The following is a 25,490-nucleotide window of genomic DNA, read 5'->3' as shown; positions in this document are numbered from 1 at the left end:
GCCCTTTTTCATCCTTCCGCACCAGCTAAGGTCTGTGCTTTTATTTTTGCATTTATATGAGTTAAATGTTTGACTTTAAAGATTCAGTGTGACATGTAGGCCTGTACACTGTATGTTTGACTTACGGATTCAATTATAAACAATTGCTCTCATCTCATTAAGCCTTCTGAAACAACCCAGCCCTTTAATCTCAAAGACATTATTTTCTTTCATAGTTTTGTATCATTGTATCTGATAAATCATCAGAATTTTGATTTTTTTAAAAAAAATACATATACATATGTATATAATTACATTTATTCACTTGTGATATGTAACTTAGCCCTAGTAATGTGAAACATTTATTTAGACTCTAAACTTCATTTGGTAAAATGAAATTATTGCCCAGCCTTATCCATGAAAAAACGATTTTATTTGAAAAGCCATCCTGTACAGAACAAATAGCAATTACAAAATAATTTGCATAAAGATTATGAAAAGCATTTACAAAAATACACAGTATAATCTTGCTTATATTAACATAAATAAACAAACAAACAGTGATTTATCTTAAGCATTCTTAAATAGGGCATTCACCAGACAAACTAAAACAAACAAACTAACTAAAATAACTGCACAAATTTAGAGAACCTACTGACAATATTTACATTTGATGTAAAATACATCTTCACTGGTTTGTGTATAGTTCAGAGAGTTTTGTTAATGCATTTTGTTTGCTAGTGAACAATTTTCAGCCACATTGGGATAATAAAAAAAAAAAACTGAAAAGAAAAAGCATAACCCTGATCAATGACAGAGGTGGAAAAGTATATGACGTAAGAAGTGCAATTGCTGTATCTGGAACTGAGGCCTAACAGTCCATGTACCTGCATGCAATCATTTCATACAGTATATATATATATATCATACATCCTCAGTGTAGGCCTAACTGTATAGATTAATAACATCCTGTTGTAAGTTACTCGTCAACAAGCTTTCCATGCACCCGGAAACGGTAAAGACAGGTGTACTCCGGATGACCCCAATTTGACAACACTCGCAACTCAATGATCTGAAAACCTCTCATGACCTCCTCCTGGTGGAAGAAAGAGATACAGTGAATACAGGACTAATAGTAGTGAACTACTTTTCAAACTATAAACATATGATGAATTTACAACAAGAGTACATGAATGCATTTAATGACAGCATCACCTCACAATATACACGAACAATGGATGAATCAGCTGTAAGCCATGAGCATTTACTCACCCTCATGTTGTTACAACCCCCTGACTGTTTTTTTTTACCCCCTTTCTTCCATGGAACACAGAGAGATGTTAGGCAGAATGACATCTTAGTCACTCACTTTTGAAGTTGATTCAATGGCAATTGAGGCTGTCAGTCCCTAACATTCTGCCTAACATCTCCTCTTTTGTTCCACAGAAGAAAAGTCATACTGGTTAGAAAGATCATGCGGGTGAGTAAACAATGACAATTTTAATTTTTGGGTACACTATTCCTTTAAGGCTAGATTTCAACAGGACAAATGGAGAGAAAAAATAAATAAAAAAATGTGTTGAAAATAAAAATACAATTTTCTGATTAACACTTTTTATTGATTCACACACTTGAAACAGAAAAGCAAAACATATATTCATTCACATAATCAACTTTTAACCCCCATTATTCCCTTTCCCCCTCCCAATCCCCAACCCCATTATGACCCTCGATCAAATATCCCTGTGGTCACAACTTGAGTATAACGTTGGTGTCTAGGAGTGGAAGAGGAAGAGAGGAATCGCTGGAGTGGAATAAACGCTGGAGAGGAACAAACACTAAAGCTCAAAATGCAAACTTAACACTAAGAGGCCGTTTACACGACAACGTTTTCAACTAAAAACGGAAAACGTTTTGTACGTTTTGGCTGTTCGTTTACATAACAACGGCGTTTTTGGGCCTGAAAACACAAACTTTTGAAAACGGGTTTCAAAGTGCAAGTTTTTGAAAACAATGCTGTTATCGTCTCCGTGTAAACATAGAAAAACGCAAATTTGTGAAAACGATGACGTCATGCGCACGTGTATTACGTGTTATATAAAGAATGATGGATAGATAGGCATCAATCTGAGATGTATAATTATCTATATGAATACTGGTGTCTGTGCAAATAACAATAATCAACAATTTATTAATCTGGAGTGTTTTGTATGGAGTGTGAACATTGTACAGTTGGCAGAACCTGCAATTTGAAAATTGTGAAATTAATGTATGGATTCAGATGGGAAAAATGTATTTGTATTTTAAATGTTATTTATTTACTTTTATTTGATGTACCTTTACCCTGCAATTCATTCACCCACCACTTATGTATACAGCCTATAGACAGAGATGTGATGCCATGTACAATATTCAATGATATGCTTAGAATATGAAAACATGAGGCAGTGAAAATGCATGTTAGATCCAGTGTACACAAGACCTCTCTCTCCATCAGAAGATATCCATATATCAGAGTTCTGTCTGATATCCAAAACCAGTCAACATCAACAGCTTGTTATGTTAACTTACTCTCCTACCAGCCCCAAGAGTCAGCAGGGGAATATAGAAGAAGGCAGGAGACGAAGTGATGGTAAAAATGAGTTTATTGAATAATCTTGAGAGTTCAGTCTATAGGCATGCGCACGAGTACTTCAAAACAACGCGCGAGACATTCAAAACTACAATGGCGGACTACAGGTCTGTGTATGTGCTGCTCAAGATTTTGAGTTTATTGACGCTTCTCCAGCAAATAATTGTAGTAATAAAGCAACCTCATCGTCCATTCAGACAAAATTGCTCGATGCTTTCGCTATCTTCATTGTTTGTATTTACCGCACTGTGGAAGCATGGTTATGTGCACAGGCGTGTAGTGTTTCTTTACAAAGTGACATCGCCAACTACTGGCCTGGCATGCATAATACAGCGTTTTTAGTCCTTTTTGCGGATCGGTGTGAACGTGAAACTTTTCAAAACACAAAGGAAAAACTTTTCCGTTTTTTAGTACATCTTTGTCGTGTAAACGTACCCTAAGTAACACTTCATAACGTAACACTTCAAGGACTGACAAATGATGAAAAAAACTAGAGGGTATTTATACACAAGAAACTAATGAGGGAATGGAAGGCAGGTGGGGATGACGATGAACAGATGGAATTGATTAGGATAGTGAACTATGGGAAACGTAGTGCAGGTGAAAACTTCAAAATAAGGGTCCTTGAAGAAAATGAGGGCGACAGACTGTGACATTGAGTTACACACAAAAAAAATAATAATAAAAAAAAAAAAAAAAAATATATATATATATATATATATAAATAATAATCACATTTAAAATTGTACATCTCTCTCCACTGCCCCTCCCCGAGAGCCCTCCAAAAAGGCCAAACAGCTGTCACCATTTTTTATTAAATGTATCTAAGTTGCCTAGCCTCCTACGTGACATCTCCTCGAATGCTGCTACCCTGCCCATCTCTGTGCACCACTCTTGAAATGAGGGCGCTCCAGCTGACTTCCATCCCCTAAGAATGATCTGTCTACCGATCACAACACTGGCTTTTTTATGCAATGGGAGTAATACAATGATGCCTCATGACCTTTTCCAAAAGCAGTAATCACCTCTTCCAAAGTATCTGCCGCTTTAGGGGGGGGTATGCTACTCCCAAAAACAGTGCAGAGCAGGTGGCGCAGCTGTAAATACCTATAGAATTGAGATCTGGGAATCCCAAAATGTTGAATCAAATTTTCAAAAGATCTCAATACTCCACTCTCATATAGGTCACCGAGTGTAGTAACCTCCCTCACAATCCACTCTGACCAACAGAAAGAGGACTTATTAATACATAGTTTAGGTTTCAGCCATATGCTCGAGGCAACATTTAATAAATGTCCGAATTAAACACTCTGGACACTTTTGTCTATACCGAGTGCAAATGCGAGATAACGGGGTGTAACTTAACTTCTCCAATTAGTTTGATAGAAGGGCTTTGCAGTGGCGAGATAGGGGCAAGAACTTCCTGTTCAATACAAAACCAGGGAGGGGCTCTCTCAGGTGGAAGCGACCAATGAGCCAAATGTCTGAGACCAAATGCATAACAATAAAACAAAATCTTGGGTAGGCCTAGCCCACCTTTGTCAATCGGCCTGTGTAACTTATTGAAATGTAACCCGGGATGCTTACCATTCCAAATGAATAACTTCGCTATGCTATCAAATTGCTTGAAATAAGAGAGAGGGACATCTACAGGGAGAGATTGTAACAGGTAGTTAAATTTTGGAATACAATTCATTTTAATAACATTAACCTTCCCAATCATTGATAAATGTAATGAAGCCCACCTGCCCACATCGCTCGAAAACCTTTTTATTAAGGGATCAAAATTATCTCTGACTAAATCAGACAAATTTGCTGGGAATAAAATGCCCAAATACTTAATGCCCTGTTTGGACCACTGGAAGGAACCCGGCTGAAGTGCAATTACTGGGCAGTACTCTGTCAGAGCCAAAGCTTCAGATTTAGACCAATTAACTCTGTATCCTGAGAATTTAGAAAAGGAATAATAATTCTGTGGAGGCAAGGCATAGATCTAGTGGGGTCGGAGACAAATAATAAAATATAATCTGCGTAAAGCAAAAGCTTATGCGCCACACCCCCGCCATCACCCCTGGAAAATCATGTTCCCTTCTTATCGCGGCTGCTAATGGTTCCAGGGCAAGACAGAACAATAATGGGGAAAGAGGGCAACCCTGTCGGGTGCCCCTGTCCAGAGTAAAAGCATCTGAAATTAATCTATTTGTCTGTACTGCCACTACTGGATGTCTATAAAGTAACTTAATCCATCCAATAAAAGTATTCCCAAACCCATAGATTTCCAAAATCTTAAAAAGATAATCCCATTCTACCATATCAAACGCCTTTTCAGCATCAAGTGAGATGGCAGTGAGAGAGTCTGATCATTCGCCACTGACCACATGATATTGAGACGCCTAATGTTATCAAAAGAGCTGCGGCCCCGAATAAACCCCACCTGATCTATATGTATAAGAGATGTCATAACTTTACTTAATCGGTTAGCCAAAATTTTTGACAGTATTTTAACATCTAGCTGGATCAGGGAAATTGGACGGTAACTCTTAAACTCACTTGGATCTTTATCTTTTTTAAGAATCAGACTGATCCGGGCTTGTGTCATGGTTGGCGGAAGCTTTCCATTCTTTAATAATTCTGTATAAACTTCTAACAAAAGTGGAGCCAGTTCTGTAGCATAAGATCTAAAAAACTCTGCGGCAAAGCCATCTGGCCCCGGCCTTAATTACCTCGTCAAGCTCCTCCAAGATTATCTCAGAATCAAGAGAATGTTTTTGCTCCGTCGTCAATTTAGAGAGTTCTAATGGTTCCACAAAGTTTCTAATATCCTCATCAGTAGACAAAGACGTAGAACTATAAAGATCAAGATATAATTCTTTAAAAGCATTATTAATATCAATGGCTGAGCTAAATATCTTACCACCAGCAGATTTCACTGAGGTAATGGTAGAAAAAGACTCTGTTTTATATATCTAGCCAAAAGCTTCCCTGCTTTGTCCCCCGACTGTTTTGCCCTGAATAGCCAAAACTCCACCTTCCGCAACAAAATAGTAATATATCTGTATTTCAATCGGGTCAATTCCCTGAGGCCTTCAGACGACATTCAGCACTTCAGCTCTGCCTCGGCACTTTTAATATTCCCTTCCAACTCTCGAGTTCTCGTGCTTTGGATTTTTTGATGAATGAGGCATACTCTAACCGCCTTAAGTGCCTCCAAAGCCATACCCACAAAGGATACTGAGGACCATTTGGTCTCCATATAAACATTGATTTCAGCCTTTAACATTTGTTGGAATTCAGGATTTTGCAAAAGGGATACATTAAAGCGCCAACTATATGATTTCTTTTTCTCCATCTGTGGCAACACCTCTAAACTCACCAGGGCGTGATCTGAGACTAAAATGTTTCCAATTGAGCTGATTGATCAGATGAAATTAGGGACTTAGGTATAATAAATCTTATGGATTGATGAAAAAAATTTATAGTCTCTACCAGATGGGTTCAGAAGTCTACAAATATCTGTAAGACCAAGATTTTTACACATCCTGTGAAGTGTCAGTGTTGCTCTAGGGGGCTTACACACTTTTGCTTCACTATGATCAAGGATTGAGTCCATCAAAAGATTAAAGTCTCCTCCCAATATTATATCATGAGGTGTGCCAGCGGCTTGCAACGTCCCTTCAAGATCTATAAAAAAAGCCCTGATCATCAGCGTTAGGTGCGTAAATATTAGCCAAAAATCAATCTTTGCCCCTGAATTTCAGCTACAACAATGACTCTTCCTAATTGATCTTTAATCTGTTTGAGACATTTGATTGTAGATGCTTACTTATCAATGTAATGACTCCCCTGCTCTTACTTGAGCCAGCACTAAAGAAAACATGTCCACCCCATATCTTCCCAAATTTTTCAGCTTCCTGCAGAAAAAGATGCATTTCTTGAAGAAACACTATATCATATTTCTTACGTTTAAGAAGAGAAATAACCTTCCTTGTTTTTATGGGGTACCCCAACCCATTCCATGTGGAGAGAGACAATCCACTCATATTAACATTTTGACATATAAGAAAAAATAGATTGTGTGTCAAAAACAAGAGTATAACAACCACATTCCAACATTATTGCAACCATCAAAACCCGAACATCCCCCAGAACCAAACAAACAGATAAAAGAAAAACATGCGCATTAACCCCACGCACGACAGCGCCAACTGGTGTCTGACCCTCTTAACTCAAACAATCCATGCACGCCTACGAAAACCCCTGTGACAACTTTGCTGTCGGATTACTCAAGTCTGGTGTTTCTATACAAATTTTGTGAGAGAAGTACACTGAAAAAGATAATCTATAAAACAAACTCCAGCCAATAGGCAGAATAAACACAAAGAGAATGCAGACACATCCATAAAACTGTCCTGAAGGTGTGTTACTCTACAAAAGTGACCTTCCGTTGATGTAAAAGATTCTTGCATTCCTTGAATCGATCACATTTCTCTCTTGTCGAATTCGCAAAGTCTGGGAACAAGAAAATGCTGTGGTTCTTCCAAGAAAGCCTTCCTTTATTCCTATTCCTTTAAGATCTTTATCAGATGATCTCAGAAATTTGGCCAGAATTGATTGGGGCCTGTCTCTCTCTGCGGATTGCCGAGCAGGAACCCTGTGAGCTCGCTTGATTTCTAGCTTATGGCCTGCTATGTCGAGCAGATTCGGAAGGAGCCTATCCAGGAATTTCACCATATCCTGTCCCTCTTCACCCTCAGGAATTCTGACAATACAGGTGTTATTCTGCCGGCTACGGTTCTCCATGTCCTCCAACTTCTCCCAGACATGCTCCAAATCCCCCTTGGTCGCTAGCGTATAAGCAGATAATTCCCTCTCTGATGACTCCAGGTAATCAATCCGTTTCTCAACATCGCCCACTCTTGTAACCACCTCAGTAAACTTCGCCTCCATGGCAGTGATCGATCGACGTATCACAACAAGATCCTCCAAGTCAGCAATGACCTTCGTCAGCATTGCCGACATGTTCAGCATCTCTCGCCGCATTTCCTGCACTTCCCTGACTAAGTCGACTCCCAGGCTTGCGGCCAGCTCGAGGGCATCAGCTTGAGCACGTAAGTCTCTTTTAATGTCTCCAGAGCCCGAGGATTTTGAATTCTTTGACATATTTCCCTCCTTGAACAGTTATGGAACAGAGTGTATCGAATCTCACCGGTTTATGTCATTAAAAGTGTTAAAACTAGCAAAGTGCACAGAGCTCGCCCTTCAAACGTCCGATCCTCGCATGGCGTCAAGTGACTCCAAAAATACTATTTTCAACAGAAATTAATTGGTATAAAAATGACTTCACATGGGTTATTTTAGAAAATCAAAATAACTGTATACATTGGTGTTGCTACAACTTCATAGATTTCATCAATATAATGGCATTAAAAGAATATTCCGGGTTCAGTACAAGGTTAATCGACAGCATTTGTGGCATAATGTTGATTACCACAAAAAAAGTATTTGGGCTTGTCCCTCCTTTTCTTTAAAAAAAGGCAAAAATCGAGTTACTGTCGATTGAGCTCAACTTGTACTGAACCCGGAATATTCCTTTAATTTAGAATATCAAAATTATTTGAAACATTAATGTTGTTACAACTACGTTTGTGAATATTGAATATTATCTCTTATTGGTGTTTTTAAAATGATAGAAACATTTCAGAGAGCACTATGTTAAAAACACATTAATATCGAATACAAAAATGTAATAATAGTAATAAACAATATTTTTATAATTTTTATTAATATACCTTTATTATCATTATTATTTGATAATATTAACAATAATACATTATTTTTTCTATCTATTTTATTATTAATGTAAAAACGTATATTATTTGTATTATTATTTAATTTTTTTAATATTACAATTATTATTATTTATTATTATCACCAGAATAAGCAATTCTTCCACCAAGTATTATTGTTCATGACTAAATCACAGGATTTTTGTGGTTTGCAAGCAATGTAGCAACATGGCACATTAATTTAGAATGAACAGTCACACAGGTGTGTGTAATTTCACAACAGCTTCAAATGTCAGAATTTAAAATTGGAACCTTACTGGGTGTGACTTCTGCCAGAAGTCGTTCATTAGCATAGGCAAGCTCCGGCTGCAGTCATTTAGACCCTGTGTTTACAGCCGGAATTAAAATGTGTTTAGGATGATCCGATAAGTGGTCTAAATATTGTGCAACACATTTTGTGATCGGATCACAAAAACCATGTGAGGTAGTCAAAAACGAATGTGACCACATCGCATTTGATGTGTAAATGCTGTCCTGATGCGTCCCGGATATCAGAGAAACACCACGCTCAACTGTCAGTCGCTGCCAAATACGTGCGGCTATAAAAGGAAATAACAGTCCGATTGGAAATTTTTAAAAACCGCTTACATTTACATGTACAAGATTTTCACAGATCTTCTTCAGTGTGTCTGATATCATTATGCAGGGACACAGATGACAAGCTCACACACCCAAAGCTCAGTTAAAGGGTTAGTTCACCCAAAAATGAAAATTCTTTCATCATTTACACACCCTCATGATATCCCAAGTGTGTATGACTTTCTTTCTTCACCAGAACACATTTGAAGAAAAATAGAAAATAGCTCAGCTCAGTAGGTCCTTAAAAAATGCTAGTGGAGAGTGATCAGACTATTGAAGCTCCAAAAAAAACAGATAAAGAACAAGTCAGCATAAACGTCATCCAAACGCCTCCAGCAGTTAATGTCTTCTAAAGTGATATGATCGTTTTTGGTGCGAAAAAATATAAATATTTAAGTACTTTTTAAATATAACCCATCACAAGAGCACTGAGTTCATGTGGTCTCTCGTCTGACATATTCATGTTGGCATGTTATGGATGTAATCTCACATTCTCCTCTCGGTTGAGACATCAAGGATAAGCACACAAATGCACCATTGTGAGTAAACAAACAAATAAATACAAATCTAAACCAAAACCAACCAAGCTTCTGTACAGCGTTCCTTCTACTCTTCAGCGCTGCTCTTCCGGATGTGTCGCACGTGAGTCAGATCTCACATGAACATTCCAACGCGATTACGTCACGAATGGATTATAGTTAAAAAGTACTTAAATATTGACATTTTTCGCACTAAAAGTGATTGTATCACTTTAGAAGACCGCTGGAGTCGTATGGATGACGTTTATGCTGAATATCTGTGATTTTTGGAGCTTCAAAAGTTTGATCACCATCCACTTAAGAACCGACTGAGCTGAGATAGTTTTCTATTTTTCTTCAAATGTGTACTGATTAAGAAAGAAAGTCATAAACACCTGGGATATCATGAGGGTGAGTAAATAATGAGAGAATTTTCATTTTTGGGTGAACTAATCCTTTAATACAGGTACTCCACTAAAATAATCTAAAGTACATCTGCTCGAAATGTGGCATTTGGGCTTAGATTTCAGCTGCATTTGAGACAAACAGTGTACTGTTTTTCTCACGCATTCTTTTGCCTTTTATTTCTTTTTTGCGGTTTATTATCATGCAGTAACACTAACATAGTGATTGATGTCTATCGTTATGAAAGCAGAGACCATTCCCTCGAAATCCCAACACATCTAGATGTATGAATGAACAGAGCAACGGAAGAGTGAATGGACGTACGCCACAACGACAACTGTGTTTGCTCCTTAACAGAAGAAATTCCCATCACAAGATGAAGGAAACAGGTGGATAAATCTTCTTGAAAACTATTTGGTTTAAATTAGGTGGTCAGAGACCAGTTTTTTTTGTTTGTTTTTTATGAATAAATGTCATTGGTAAGTGGAAAAATAAGACTTATGATACTCCAGACAGACAGCTAAATAAAGTGGCTCTGCAGCACGTCAAAAATAGAAATGGGGCATACGGCAATTTAAAGTCATGCCGCAACAGGCGTTTCCAGTGTAGCTTAATTTATAATAATGGGAGCAATCTAGGTTTGATGTGTTTCAACAAGCTGCAAATGTGTAGACACAGTGCAAGTTGACTAAAACACTGAGAATCACAATAAATAGGAAATGAAATCTGTGCTTGTGCAAAACTTACAGTGACCGTGAAGGTCTGAAGAGCATCTCCATCTTCTTCATAAACAAACTGACCGAGCAACTGTCCCTCTTCCTGATACTCATCATCCAGACCCTTTAACAGAACAGAGAGGAAACACATGAAACACTTCATTTGAGCTTCAAGTTATATGGAGTTGATTTCTAAAACTTCTTATCCAGTAATCACAATCTTCAAAAGGACTATAAAAGTAATGGAAATTCTGGGGCAAATGGTCCTTATCGGGGAACCCTGATAAGGACTTTCATTCCATGTGTACTTACATATACATTGAATTCTCGAGGGGCACTGCTGATGCTGCTGGTGGGCGACAGAGATTTTGGGATATGTTCCAGAGTAAAGGCTGTAGGCACGATCATCATGGACAACCTGATCACCAGATAACCCTCTGAACCTTTAAACGCCCAACAGTTCCCAGGATGCACGTCAGGCTGCAGGGCCGAATGGATGAACAGAGAGGAAGTGATGATGGAGGTAAAGAGACCCATAAAAGCGAAGGCTTTAGAAATGAATTTTGATCAATGCAAGTCAGAACTTTCAAAGGTTTGCACACCTGTATGACGACACGCGGGGACTGGGAGAAGTACCACAGCGGGAGGCCAAACAGACTCAGCAATGCCGTTTTGGATTCGTGGGACACTGTGCAGCGTGTGCCAATAATGCTGCCTCCTACAAACACAAATAACATTGTGACGGGCATCTGAATCGGGCTAATCAGCCGGGTGGGGGATAAAGACAAGCCGGAGGCGCCAGTTCGAGAGAGATGTTTTTATGTTTTATGTTGTTTTAAGTTCATTTATATCATTAAACTTTACGCTGACTGCTTAGCCGGTTCCCGCCTCCTCCTTGCCCATTCCTTACCCTGTTACATTGGTGCCGACACCCAGGAGGGAGGAGGGATGCACTGTCGCAGAGTCCTTGCCACTGCCGTCCGCCAAAGGAGCAGCCGCAGCCGTCTACCTGGGGACGGAGGGGTCACTGCCGGCCGCAGAGAGCCGGAGGAACCGCTGCCGTCTGGCGAAAAGGGGAGGAGCGGTTCCGTCCGCCAGGGGTCAGAGGGATCACTGCCGTCCACCAGGGGAGGAGGGAGCTGTCGTCCGCCAGAGGGTGGAGGAGCGGTTGAGGACCGGGCGACATCGTGTCCGGGAACCGGCAAGCAAGTTTTTCCTCTCTCTTTCCTCTCTGTCGCACCGCCTCGCTCTTTCCCTCTCCCCTCTCCCTCCCCTCATCTCTCTCAGGACTCCAGAAAGGCGAGGAAGACCTGCCGGCAGGCACGGCCAGAAGGGCAACGCCCCCCCATCACCCCAGGAAGGGAGGGGAGTGCATCATGCCGGAGGTTTCCCCGACCTGAGTCGGGCAATGGAGGAGTGTGACGAGGAGGAGGGCAGAGCCGGGCCATGAGGACACACGGCCGGCCCTGAATCGGGCTAATCAACCGGGAGGGGGATAAAGATGAGCCGGAGGTGCCAGTTCGAGAGAGAGAGAGACACGCACGCAGCTGCGTTGTGTGTGTCTATGTGTCTTTGTGTTTTATGTTGTTTTAAGTTTATTTATATCATTTAACTTTACGTTGACTGTTCAGCTGGTTCCCGCCTCCTCCTTGCCCATCCCTTACCCTGTTACAGACATGTATTCAAATTCACCGCACCTCGAGTTAAAAAAAAACAAAGGAACATTTTCCACTAAAACGCACAGTAAATGTATAAATTAGTTGTGACAAACAGCAGGCATGGAATTGGCCTAATGCCACAGCCTTTAGGAAAAATCTCATAGAAATCATAGACCCCGTTAGCATGCACCTAACAGAAAGCAGCATTCTGAAACATCGAGTAAACAAACATCGTTTTCCTTACCAGGGTTCCCACTATTTTCAAGGCACTATTTTCCAGGACATTTTAAAAACACTCAACAGGTCATTATGTATATTGTGATTATTAAATGGTTATTTTTTATTTTTTTATTCCGTATTCAAGAGTTTAATAAACTTCTACAATGAAAATGGTGTTTAATGAAATTAATTAATTGAAACTTTAATTAATGAAAACAGAATTATATTTTCCAATATAACATTGCATTATTTTTATCAAATGAAGTGGATTTTTGTACAAGATCCTCACAGCACAATCTGAAACACTACTGATAATAATTACAGTAAAAATTAAAAAAATTACTATACAGCTGTAATATATTGTTGTCTTTTCCTCATTTCACATGTCCACTTAAATCAAGCTTTTATTTTGGCATTTCTGTGTGTTTTTAACAGTATCATCTAAGCAGTTCACTACATGACCAAGTGTGATTATTAAGCTACACACAAACACACACACAAACACACACACACACACAGTGTGAATGGCCAGCTTCACACATTCACTTTGAAGCATGCAGAACATGAAGATTACATATTTATTTAATTAAATCGCAGTCTTTTGTGGTTTAATAATCACACTAGGATATATCACAATTTTAATGTAATTCATTGTGCATCCAAACAGTCATTTTCGTCACAAATAAATATATTCCATGACATTCTGCGCTTTATAACGAATGACATTTTTATGACTGTAATCAGTGAATCTGTCCATATTTTCAGCATAGCTGAAATCATAGGGCCCTTCAGGTAGTAATGGTGGGGTAAACTGACTCTGATCGTTGAATTATTGAAAATGAATTAACATGATGAAAAGGCCACATCACCACGCTACCACCTCGGGGTGTAAATTCATTAAAAAAAAAAAAAAAAATGTAAATACTTTTTTTTTTTTTTTTTTAATCAGCGGTCCAACTATTGTCATTGTTTTTGTAGTTAACATTACAGCACCATTGGAATAAATAAATTTATTTTGCACTGTATCATCATCCCATCATTATACTTATTATGGGTAAGAAGGTTCAGATTTGTAGCGCTGTTAGTGGAGCAATGCAGAGATGACATCAGATGAGCAGAAAATGTACAAACAGTTTTATTATACTAAAATATTTTCCAGGACAAATAATTATTTTCCAGGACATTTTGGTATTTTTCTCATTTTCCATGACTGGAAAACTGCACTGCAAAATTCCAGGTTTTCCAGGACGTGTGGGAACCCTGCTTATGCTATTTATGGAATTAAGACAAACACCAGTGAAAGAGATCCCATTATTGCCACGGTAGGTCACAATGGAATGTTAAAGAAACAAACAGAAGCGACTGTGGCACATCTGGGAATAAAGAGAAGCAATAAAAAAAAAAAAAAAAAGCAAAATCATCCTCAAGTGCCATGTTCGTTATTTAAGCATCATAGGGAAATTGCTTTGCTTTGGATAAAGCTACTTACTGACCAAACCTAAAATATATGGGGATAAAGAGTATGCCGCTAACAAAGTGCATGTAAAACGCAAATGCTGCTTTTCTGTCCTAAGTAGCTCTCTCACAAACACGGCTTTCTGGTGTCCATGTAAATGAGCTCATTGTAATATTCATGATGTTGGTTAATATTTATATTAGCAACCTTTTGAGTTATGTTCATTATAACAAAACATCTACATTTTATTTTGAAAATCAAAATACCAAATAACAGAAAAATAGACCAAAATATTGAATATATCATAAATATTCACCTACTTTAATATACTATACATCAAAAAGAAACAAATCCACAAAGGAGGGGTTGATTTAGGCACACTGTTAAAGACATCAAATGCATTTACATTTCTACAGCTAAACAAACTATACTTTTAAATCACATTTAAAAAGTTAAATAACACTTCATCCACAGAGCAAATGTCAGTACTATACCTCCAGCTTCCATTGCATAATCCACCAGACCAGTGCGGTCTTCAGAGTACAGTTTAAGAGTATTATTCACAATCAACTGTACATCCTGATAGAAGAAAATGACACCAACTTTAGTATTAATAACTAACAGAGGCACAACAATACTGGGTTTTTAAGCAATAAGGCACATCAGTCCGTGCATTAGTTATTTTATCACAATCATTATCCGTGGTAAAATCATAGTAACACACAGACACAAGAGGCTTATTGCTTTTATAAAACTTACTATAAGAATTTGCAGTTGCAAAACAACATTGCAGCTTGACGCTCATCCAATCACAATTTACACAGTGAACTATCAGTATAATTTTCAGCATTTTCTTTATGATAGAAAGGTTATTAAAGCTTACTTCCTCAGTGAGGCCCGTCTCACTAGTAGCCTGTCGAACAGTTTGGGCGATTGTCTCTTTAGAAGGAGACTGGCCCTCCCCTATCTGAAGGGACAGGTTACCCAGAATGTTGCGCTCCAGGGCTATGAGTGAAGCCTGTAGTTCAGTGGTGCTCACAAACTGATCAGTGACCCACTGCAGGAAAGACTGAGGTAGCTCCAGCTCATCTGCCCGGTCGCTGCCATAAAACATGGACCTTACTTCCCTCTCCACCTGCTCGGATACCTGCAAGAGAGAAGATCCAGCAGTTATGACCTGACTTGAATGCTCAAACTGTGTAAACACTGTTCTAAAGCATTTGATAAGTCATAAGTAATTGCAAAAAGTTTTGCAAGCGTTTGTTTTCATGATCATTGCCTCTAGTCTCAGCGTCAGACGGTCAGACAGTCTGATGAATATTGCACAGAAAACTTCAAAACGCTTTGTCAATCTAATAAACGCTAATCTGACTGGCTTAACGCAACTTCCATGAGTAAAGGATCGGGTACACTTAGTTTTTCCGCACTTCTGGGTGGTCTCGCACAGGGTCAAGCGCGGAGCCTTTCAAAGTATACTCTTGACCACGAGTGAATACGAACCTGTTTGATGCATGCACACTACGACTGCTTTGAGATTCTCTTCTAGTACAGTCAGTGGCACACGTATGCGCTGACGATGCGCACAGATGAAGTCTGTTTGCGTTATGAGAAAATCTGGGCTGATGATGAAATCTGTGTCAGGCATACTGTTGCTGATAGGAACGCGGACAACCAAAGTATACTTTGGCTTAAAGGAATGTTCCGGGTTCAATACAATTTAAGCTCAATCGACAGCATTTGTAGCCTAATATTGATTAACACACAAATTAATTTTGACTCGTCCCTCCTTTTGTTTAAAAAAACCCCCAAAAATCTGTGTTACAGTGAGGCACTTATAATGGAGGTGAATGGGGGCCCATTTTTTTTATGTTAAAATACTCCCTTTTTCAAAAGTATAGCCACAAGACATAAACAATATGTGTGTAAACATAATGTTAGTGTGATAAAATCACTTACTAACCTCTTCTGTGTAAAGTTAAAGCAAATTTTCAGGGTTCCCACTCTTTTCAAGGCACAAACTTCCAGGACATTTCCAGGACATTTTATGTGCCCAATAAGTGTAATGTTCAAGCAAAAACACGTGTCCATTTAAATCTGGCTTTTATTTTGCCGTTTTTGTGTGTTTTTGACGGTAGTTTCTCATCACCAGATAAGCAGTTTGCTCCATGGCCCAGTGTGATTATTAATCCCCGTAAAGCTGTGATTTAATAAATAAACACATAGTCTGCATGTGCTGTGCACTTCAGAGTGCTCTCTGTCTCGATCATCATGCGTGCTCTTGTGTGTGAGATGATAATGATGAGGTGTTTTCAGCGTATGAGCGGTTGGATCTACACATTCATTTTGAAGCGTGCATCACTTGCAGATTATTTATTTATTATTAATTAAATCACAGACTTTTTTAATTTAATTATCACACTAGGACATATCACAATTTTAATTTGATTAATTGTACATTCAAACATGAACATGTAGTAACTGCGATTGTTGAATTATTGAAAATGAATTCATATCCCGAAGTATTAAGGCTGAATCACCACGCTACCAACCCAGTGTGAATTCATAATAAATAAAAAAAGATCAGTAGTCCGACTGTCATCATTGTCTAAAGTTTACAATTCACAGGGACGCAAACTCATGAGGGTCGAAAAAGTTGAGACAATCACTGTGTTTTCCGGGGTTATTTTTTTTTTAAGAATAAGCTAAAAGCACCAACTTAAGCTAAATAGTTAAGAATAATTCAAATTAATGATTCAAGTAAAGAAATGTATCTGAACAATTGTGCAGAATTAGCTGCAAAAATAAAAGGATATTTTGGTGTGGCTTGCTTCTGTTTCACAAATCTGTTCAGTTTGATTAATTGATTAGTTTAGTGACCACTTCTGGAAATACCACTAGGTGGTGACAAATGAGCGTCTTATGTGCAATGAGTGATTCACTGAATCATTTTGAGATGTTCATGACCGAAATCTGCCAAGAGACTTTATAGTATTTAAACATTATAAGAACAAAGAAGATCTATAGTCTCCTTCAGTTTGTGAACTGCCGAGCATGACTTTTCATCAAAAAAGACAATAATAATAGTCTAATAATAGTTTGTTTTTATTTTTTATTTTGATAAAAAAAATAATTTGGGGGATTTTCTCCCCAATTTGGAATGGCCAATTCCCACTACTTAGTAGGTCCTCGTGGTACCACAGTTACTCACCTCAATCCGGGTGGCGGAGGACAAGTCTCAGTTGCCTCCGCTTCTGAGACCATCAATCCACGTGGCTCGTTGTGCATGAAACCACGGAGACTCCCAGCATGAGGAGGCTCATGCTACTCTCCACGATCCACGCACAACTTACCACGTGCCCCATTGAAAGCGAGAACCACTAATCGCGACCACGAGGAGGTTACCCATGTGACTCTACCCTCCTGAGACCTGGCTGGAGTCACTCAGCACACCCTGGATTCGAACTCACGACTCCAGGTATGGTAGTCAGCATCAATACTCGCTGAGCTACCCAGGTCCCCAATAGTCTAATAATATAAATGAGTATCAATAATACCCTTACCTTCTCCTTTATTAAAATTTGCATGTCAAATTATTATAATTTTTTTGGTAAATGTAATTACTGTAATTCCATAACTGGGGTCTCTGGATACTCGAAAACGATAAGGTAATAATTAATTACAATAAATTATGAGACATTCAATATCTTTTCATAAACTTGGACAGTTTTAAAATATTCATTGTAGCTTTGTACTCTCAAAAACATCATTTGTGAGGCAAAAACCTGTGTGTTAAACACTTTGGTGTGAAGCTGGAGCCGAGGTTGCACTGCCGTGTCACTTCATAGACATCAATGTATTCAGCAGCCCTGTCATGTGAAAAGCCCCTCAACATGTATAAACATAAGTCACTTTTACACATTAATAGCTCTTCTGCTATTAATGCTGTGATGAACAAGGTAGACTCACATTCCGATGCTGAAGTAAACAAACAACATGCCTCTCTCATTCAGGCAGTCGGAACATGTACCAGGTCATTCAGTTTGTTTATGAATGAGAAGTTTCACGAGTGCCGCAATGCTTTAGCCAAGCATGCGATTGGCCATAGCTGTAACAAATCAAGCAATCTGCCTCGGTTGGACCGCGATTGCCAACCACATGATTGGCTGCTGCTGTAATCAATCATGAGGGTGTAAGCGCCCTTAACTCTTGATAATGTTTCACAATGTGCAGCTGCCGGCAGTGACAAAAAGAACAAATCTGTGTATTTGACTCTATTCCGAGTCCTGATCTTTACCATGGTTTTGTACATGTAACCTTGCTAGCAACACATCAAACCATTTTATTATACATCATTATTTTCCATGACTTTTTCATGTCAGGAAAACTGCACTGCAAAATTCCAGGTTTTCCAGGACACGTGGGAAACCTGACTTTACATCTTTGTTGCAATGACCTTGTAATGTCAACAAAACCTAAAATCCTAAAGTGAATGTAAAAATTACAATTTAAACAACTTCACAGCAAAAATAACACATGAATTTTAACAGAAGAATTATTGTAAGTGCTTTTATTAAATTATTAGCTTCACATTTCTGCTTTTCGGCCCCATTCACTTCCATTGTAAGTGCCTCTCTGTAACCTCGATTTTTGTTTTTTTAAGAAAAGGAAGTATGAGTCGAAATACATTTTTGTGGTTATCAATATTATTCCACAAATGCTGTCGATTGAGCTTAACTTGTAATGAACCCGGAACATTCTTTAAGGGCACACAGGTGTTTTGTAATTAGTCTGACAGGAAACAATGTCACATTTATAAAAGGTACCGGGTTGATACAACAAGTTCTTTTGAAGACGAAATAATCACAGGATTTGTCAATGTTCGCCAGGTTAGTTTACATTCTCTGTGCGTTTTCTGTAGTTTGTGGAACATTTTATATTTTTCCCTATCTCCTGCCTTCAGTGTCAGCCCTCAGGACAATCGATAGTGAACATTTCATGACATTTTCCTGTGGCTCCAGAATGATTAGTCACATGACTTTTTCAACTCAAGTGGGGAAGAACACACACACACAAAAAAACCACAGTGCCCATGAGCAAAGATGGCACCATGCACCAGCTGAGCAACTACCATTGAGATGAATGGGAATGCTAATAGCTAGTTTTATTAACGTTTATCTAAATGGTAATAATACCTGCAGATATGGTAAAAGAGCACTTACCGAGCTCTGGAGAGAGTACAGCTGCTCACATTTGTCTCTGCACCCCATCAACCCCTGCACATCATCTCTGATGTGTGCCAAAGCCTCCTCCAGCCTCTTCACCTCTGCCAGCAGAAGTTCACTGGAGGAGGTGTCCTCTGACTCCTCACTGGAGACAAAAGCAGCAATGAATATTAATCAACAATGACTGTTTTTCAAAAACTACTTATTGAGAGGAAAAAAAGGGTCCCATTTACTAATTTGCACATAATATCTGTGTGCGAATGTTTGCACTCAGATATGATTAAAAAATTTGAGCTTAAATTGTAAATATTAAACTATAAAAATCTATACAAATTGTAAAAACAAAATTATCACGTTTAAAATTATGAAAATCTAAACAAAGAGTGAAATAAATGAACCATTTCAATATATTTTGTGTGAAAATGATTTCCATAATTTTTTCAAAAAATATGACTGTAGCGTCATTTCCAACACAATTTTTTTTTGCCCCTAATAATGTTTTTTTCTTCAAAAGTATATTTGTTAACCAAGTTGACAAAGTGTCAGTAAAAGAGCATGCTTGAGATGAAATATGAAACCACTGACATTTGAAGAAAACAGAGAAAAGTCCAGGTAAATATCACTTGTGAGCAGAAATTTTGTTTTTTTGGTCATTTTGCCAAATAATGCAAAAAAGTTTGACTTATTACTTAATTGTGTGTATTTAGGATACCTAAAATGTTAGCAATGAAATTAGCCTTGGCAAAACAAAGAAGTCTGCTAGTCTATTTCAAAAACATTAACAGAATTCTGTTGTGGAAATGATGATGATGGAAATGACATCGAAGACAATATAGAATTGGAGATGTGGTGGAAATGAGACAGTGGTGGGAATTTATGACCTTTACAAGACAAAAAAGGAAGAAAAAAAAGAGAGACATATTTTCTGTGATGCATGTACATACAAGGTTGGACATGGCTGGTAGACAAATTTACATTTTAGACAGTGTGAAGTGTGTTTTATGAAGAGTTTACCTTATAGAAGTCCACAGTTCTAAAAGTGCCCAAAGTTGAAGAAAATCAGAAATCAAATACCTAAGTGACCCTACGATAAGTTTTATTTCAGAGTAACAAAAATCATGTCCGTAATGTGTATTTCTGTAGCTCAAAAGGGAATGGGTTCTGTATTACATAAAAATAAAGAATCCGACGGAAATTTTGCATGAGAACATCTTCAATGCAACTTGTATGTATTTATTAGTGAAAGAGACCCAATAAATGTTGAGGGTTTAAACCTGTCGGGCTCTGGGGTGCGTAGCTCAGCCTCGGGCACCTTCATTTTAGCAGGCTCTTGTTTTCTTTGAAGCTCCTAAATTAAATGTATTAAAAAAAATATGAAACACAGAACATGCTATCTGTGCAGTTAGCAATATATAAACCATGTGGCTTGTGTATTTTGGGCACAATGAGCATTATACCTCAGTTCTGCGAGCAAGTGTCTGCAGGAGAGCCTCTGCTTCAGCAAGTCGAGTATTCTCTGTCTCGCGCTCTTCGGTGTGCTTTTCACGACGCTACTCACAGAGGAAGAAAAAGATTAGGTCTGTTATTAACCTCACCCTGCTAAACAAGGACTTTAATCAAGAAGATATCTGAAAAATAAGGACAGCTCACCTTTAACTTGCCTTATATCATGTTCGTTAATCATGTACATTTGTATTTTTATGCTTTTCAAACTCAAACATTTGATTTTCTGTACATTGAACATTGTTATTAGGAATGCTGCTTATTTTAAACAATGAGGTTTTTGAAATTGGAAGTGTCAGTTAGATTGAAAATAACTTAAACTTTGTTGTCTTTACTCAAAAAAGAACATTTATGATTTGAGATTTTTTTTTGTTCCAATGTGATATTTTCAATTAAACATACTGTTAGGAAAAAAAACATTAATACTACTACTAATAATAATAATCTTTAATATAGAAATGAAAAATATCCCGTCTGAAAAAACATACATTAATTGCTTAAATTTGCACTTGACCGATGAACATTCAAATGTAATTAATTTTTTCACATTAAAGTAATGACAAGTTTGGGGGGAAATGTGCTCATTTATCAAGAAAGTGTCACAATGCAAATATAACAATAAAAAAATAAAATTGTACTTCAAACTCTTATCACTTAATTTCACCCCAAAATACAAAGAAAACTGTTTGGACTGTTACGACCTCAATTTTAGACAATCAGTTTTTCATTTTTTTACCAATTTTCAATAAAAATGAGCTCTTTTTAATTGCTTCAACCAAAACAAACAACAGTGAGTCTGTGTTAACACTATGTGATGATCTCACCTGTTGTGTGTGCTTGGCCTCCTTCTCCACCTCTCCCTGCAGGTGGCTGAATCTCTCCTCCAGCATGTCACCGATCCACTTGCCCATGCTTTCTCTGTCAGTGTGCCTGTGCACCTCTACTCGCAGTGTGTTGTACAGACTCAACACTTCTGTGTGCTGCTCTTCCTGTCTGAGCAAAGCCCCTGCCACTCGATCCCACAGCTGAGCCATCCGGTCTTCCAAGCGTGTGAGCCTCTCAGAATCTGCCGTCGACAGAACAGAGACCCGCTAGAACCATAAGAGAAGAGAGCGTTCCATCAGTCAACTTGACATTTTTTCCTTCTCTAGACATCTACAAATTGATGTAGGTCTGGACGGTATATACGGGAGAGTGGGATAAGTTGTGCCACTTCTTCATATATCTTCCAGATAAAACTAATAAAAAGGTAAAATGATTAAAAGGTAGAGGTGAAACTAATAGTCCCAACTATATTTTAGGGTGTCTGCTAGTGGCTAAAAATTAAAAGTGTACCATAACATAGTGCCATTGAAATAGAACTTCTCATATAAATGTGGCCATGTGACCTTTTGCTGCACATTATTTACAATTTTATAAATTTACATGTGAGCAGCAAAGAAACACTGATGAAGAAACACAATGGCTTTGAATGTAGTTCATCAATCAGAATTAAAGGAATGTTCCGGGTTCAATACAAGTTAAGCTCAATCGAAAGCATTTGTAGCATAATATTGATTACCACAAAAATTAATTTTGACTTGCCCCTCCTTTTCTTTAAAAAAAGCAAAATGGGGGCCAATTTTTGAATGTTAAAATACTCCTTACAAACAATATGTGTGTAAACGTGATTTTAATGTGATAAAATCACTTACTAACTCTTTTTTGTAAACTTAAAGCCAATTTTACAACTTTGTTGCCATGGCGATGTAAGGTCAACAAATCCTAAAACGACTGTAAAAATGAAAATGTAAACAACTTTACTGCTCATATAATACATGAGTTTTAACAGAAGAATTAATGTAAGTGCTTTTATAAAATTATAAGATTCACATTTCTGCCTTTAAACCCTACAAAAACTGGCCTCATTCACTTCCATTGTAAGTGCCTCACTGTACCCTCAATTTTAGCTTTTTTTTTTTTTTAAAGAAAAGGAGGGACGGGGGAGTCGCGTGGCGCCATGCAAGGGTCAGACGTGTGAATGGCGAGCTCTGCGCACTTTGCTAGTTCTAATAATTTTTGTGACATAAACCGGTGGGATTTGATACACCCTGATCTATAACTGTTCTATGAATTCAATATGTCAAAGAATTCAAAATCCTCGGGCTCTGGAGACATTAAAAGACACTTATGTGCTCAAGCTGCTACCCCTGACAGGGCCGAAGACCAGGGACTCGGTTTGAACGGTGCGGCGGGAGAGATTCAGCGTCAACTGTCAAGTATGTCGGTAATGCTGGCGAAGGTCGTAGTAGACTCGGAGGATCTTGTTGTAATATGTCGATCGATCACTTCCATGGAGATGAAAAGAGTTGGTTACAAGAATGGGGGACATTTAGAAACGGATAGATTATCTGGAGTCATCGGAGAGGGAATTAGCTGCTAACCTACTAGCGACCCAGGCAGATTTGCAGCGTGTCTGGGAAAAGTTGGAAGACCTTGAGAATTGTAATCTGTGAAACAACGTCCACATTGCTGGAATTCCTGAGAATGAAGAAGGCCGAGATATGGTGAAATTCCTAGACGAGCTCTTCCTGAGTCTGCTACACATAACAGTCCATAAGCTGGAAATTGAGCGAGCTCACAGGTTCCCAGCTCGGAGATCCACAGAAGGAGACAGGCCCCGATCAATTCTGGCCAAATTTATGAGATCATCCGATAAAGATTTTGTGTTGCGCGAGGCGAGGAGTAACATTTTCTTGTTCTTTGCGAATCCGACAAGAGAGAAACGTGATTGATTCAAGGAATGCAAGAAACTCTTACATCAACAGAAGGTCACTTTTGTACTGATGTTCCCGGTCAAATTGAGAATAGATACTAAAGATGGCCACAAAATATTTACATGCCCACAGCAAGCATTGTCCTTTATAAAGTCAATGGATTGAGTAGGTCATGGTGTGATTCTCACGTTGCAGCAAGTGAGCCTGACTCACTGAGCATTCACTTGACTGTCCAAGGAAGCTGGGCGCCTTTTTTGTTTCTTTTTGTGTTGGTTCCGCCTAGCGGCTGGAGTTTGTTTTGTGGAATAACACTCCTTCAAAAAACTTTTGCATTGAAGGAGGGTCCTTTTACACTGAAGTTCCCAGCCAGATTGAGAATAGATGCTAAGGATGGCTGCAAAGTATTTACTTGTCCCCAACAATCATTGTCCTTTATAAAGTCAATGGAATGAGTAAGTTACTGTGTGGCTCTGGCTTTGCAGACAGGTGGAACTGACTCACTGAAAATTCACTTAACCGTCTAAGGAAACTGGGCGCCTGTTTTGTTTCTTTTTGAGCTGGTTCCGCCTAGCGGCTGGAGTTTGTTTTGTGGAATAGCACGCCTTCGTGACAGTTGTGGATGAATCTAAACATTCCTAGTTCTTATGCCTCCTATTGGATGGAGTCTGTTTTGTGGAATATTTTTTGCAGGACATTGGAATGATTAGGTCATCTGCTGCACTCATGAAACAGCCGGCTCAGTGAACATTCGTTTGACTGGCTGAGGAAACTTTTTTTTTTGTGTGTGTGCTGGTTCTGTTAGAGGCTGGAGTTTGTTTTGTGGAGGAACATACCTTCGGGACAGTATGTGGATGAATCTACATGTTCTTTGTGTTTATTCTGCCTATTGTCTGGAGTTTGTTTTATAGAGTTTCTTCTGTTATGTAATTCTGTCTCACAAAATTTGTATAGAATTGAGCAATCCGACTGCAACGTTATCGTGGGGGCTCTCGTAGGCATACATGGACTGTTTGAGTTTAGAGGGATGGATGCTGGTTGGCGCGTCATGCGCAGGGTTAATGCGCACATTTTTCTTTTGGTTCGGGGGGAAGTTCGGGGTTTGACTGTTGCACTAATATTGGAATGTGGTCTTTATAATTTTATTTTTGACACACAATCTATTTTTTTTAATATGTCAAAATGTCAAATGTTAATATGAATGGATTGTCTCTCTCCATGTGGAATATGAATGGGTTGGGGCACCCCATAAAAAGAAGGGAGGTTATTTCTTTTCTTAAATGAAAGAAATATGATATTGTGTTTCTTCAAGAAACACACCTTTCCCCACAGGAAGCTGAAAAATTTGGGAAGATATGGGATGGGCATGTTTTCTTTAGTGCTGGCTCAAGTAAGAGCAGGGGAGTCTTTACACTGATATGTAATCATCTACAATTCAAATGTCTCAAACAGATTAATAATAAATTAGGAAGAGTCATTATTGTTTTAGCAGAAATTCAGGGGCAAATTCTTATTTTGGCTAATATTTACGCACACTAATTCTGATGATCAAGGCTTTTTTTATAGAACTTGAAGGGATGTTGCAAGCTGCTGGCACCCTTCATGATATAATATTGGGAGGAGACTTTAATCTTTTGATGGACTCAATCCTTGATCATAGTGAAGCAAAAGTGTGTAAGCCCACTAGAGCAACATTGACGCTTCACAGGATGTGTAAAAATCTTGGTCTTATAGACACAGTATTTGGAGACTTTTGAACCCATCTGGTAGGGACTATACATTTTTTTCATCAGTCCATAAGATTTATTCTAGAATAGATATTTTTTTTTTATATCTAAGTCCCCCATTTCATCTGTTGTTGTTTGCTCAACTGGAAACATCTTAGTCTCAGATCACACCCTGGTGAGTTTAGAGGTGTTGCCACATACGGAGAAAAAGAAATCATATAGTTGGCGCTTTAATGTACCCCTTTTGCAAAATCCTGAATTCCAACAAATGTTAAAG

General features: G+C 38.4%; 1 protein-coding gene across 6 annotated transcripts in view; it reads right to left on the bottom strand.

Annotated features, from left to right (window-relative positions):
• Positions 1-397: 397 nt before the first annotated feature.
• Positions 398-25,490, bottom strand: part of sun1a (Sad1 and UNC84 domain containing 1a) — a 95,686-nt gene continuing 70,593 nt past the window's right edge. For all 6 annotated transcript variants that reach the window (XM_051673867.1, XM_051673869.1, XM_051673865.1 and 3 more), the window contains 10 exons: positions 21,558-21,824; positions 20,688-20,780; positions 20,505-20,578; positions 19,228-19,375; positions 14,892-15,155; positions 14,503-14,587; positions 11,278-11,393; positions 10,988-11,155; positions 10,707-10,799; positions 398-1,075 (listed from right to left, as the gene is read on the bottom strand). In XM_051673867.1, coding sequence (XP_051529827.1) covers positions 959-1,075; positions 10,707-10,799; positions 10,988-11,155; positions 11,278-11,393; positions 14,503-14,587; positions 14,892-15,155; positions 19,228-19,375; positions 20,505-20,578; positions 20,688-20,780; positions 21,558-21,824 — 1,425 coding nt within the window. In that variant the 3' untranslated portion in view covers positions 398-958. The remainder of the gene's footprint in view (positions 1,076-10,706; positions 10,800-10,987; positions 11,156-11,277; positions 11,394-14,502; positions 14,588-14,891; positions 15,156-19,227; positions 19,376-20,504; positions 20,579-20,687; positions 20,781-21,557; positions 21,825-25,490) is intronic.

The sequence above is a fragment of the Myxocyprinus asiaticus genome, chromosome 36 (assembly GCF_019703515.2).
Source record: "Myxocyprinus asiaticus isolate MX2 ecotype Aquarium Trade chromosome 36, UBuf_Myxa_2, whole genome shotgun sequence".
Taxonomy (NCBI): Eukaryota; Metazoa; Chordata; class Actinopteri; order Cypriniformes; family Catostomidae; genus Myxocyprinus; species Myxocyprinus asiaticus.
The sequence above is the reverse complement of the archived record's forward strand: the minus strand, read 5'-3'. Positions and strand labels throughout refer to the sequence as shown.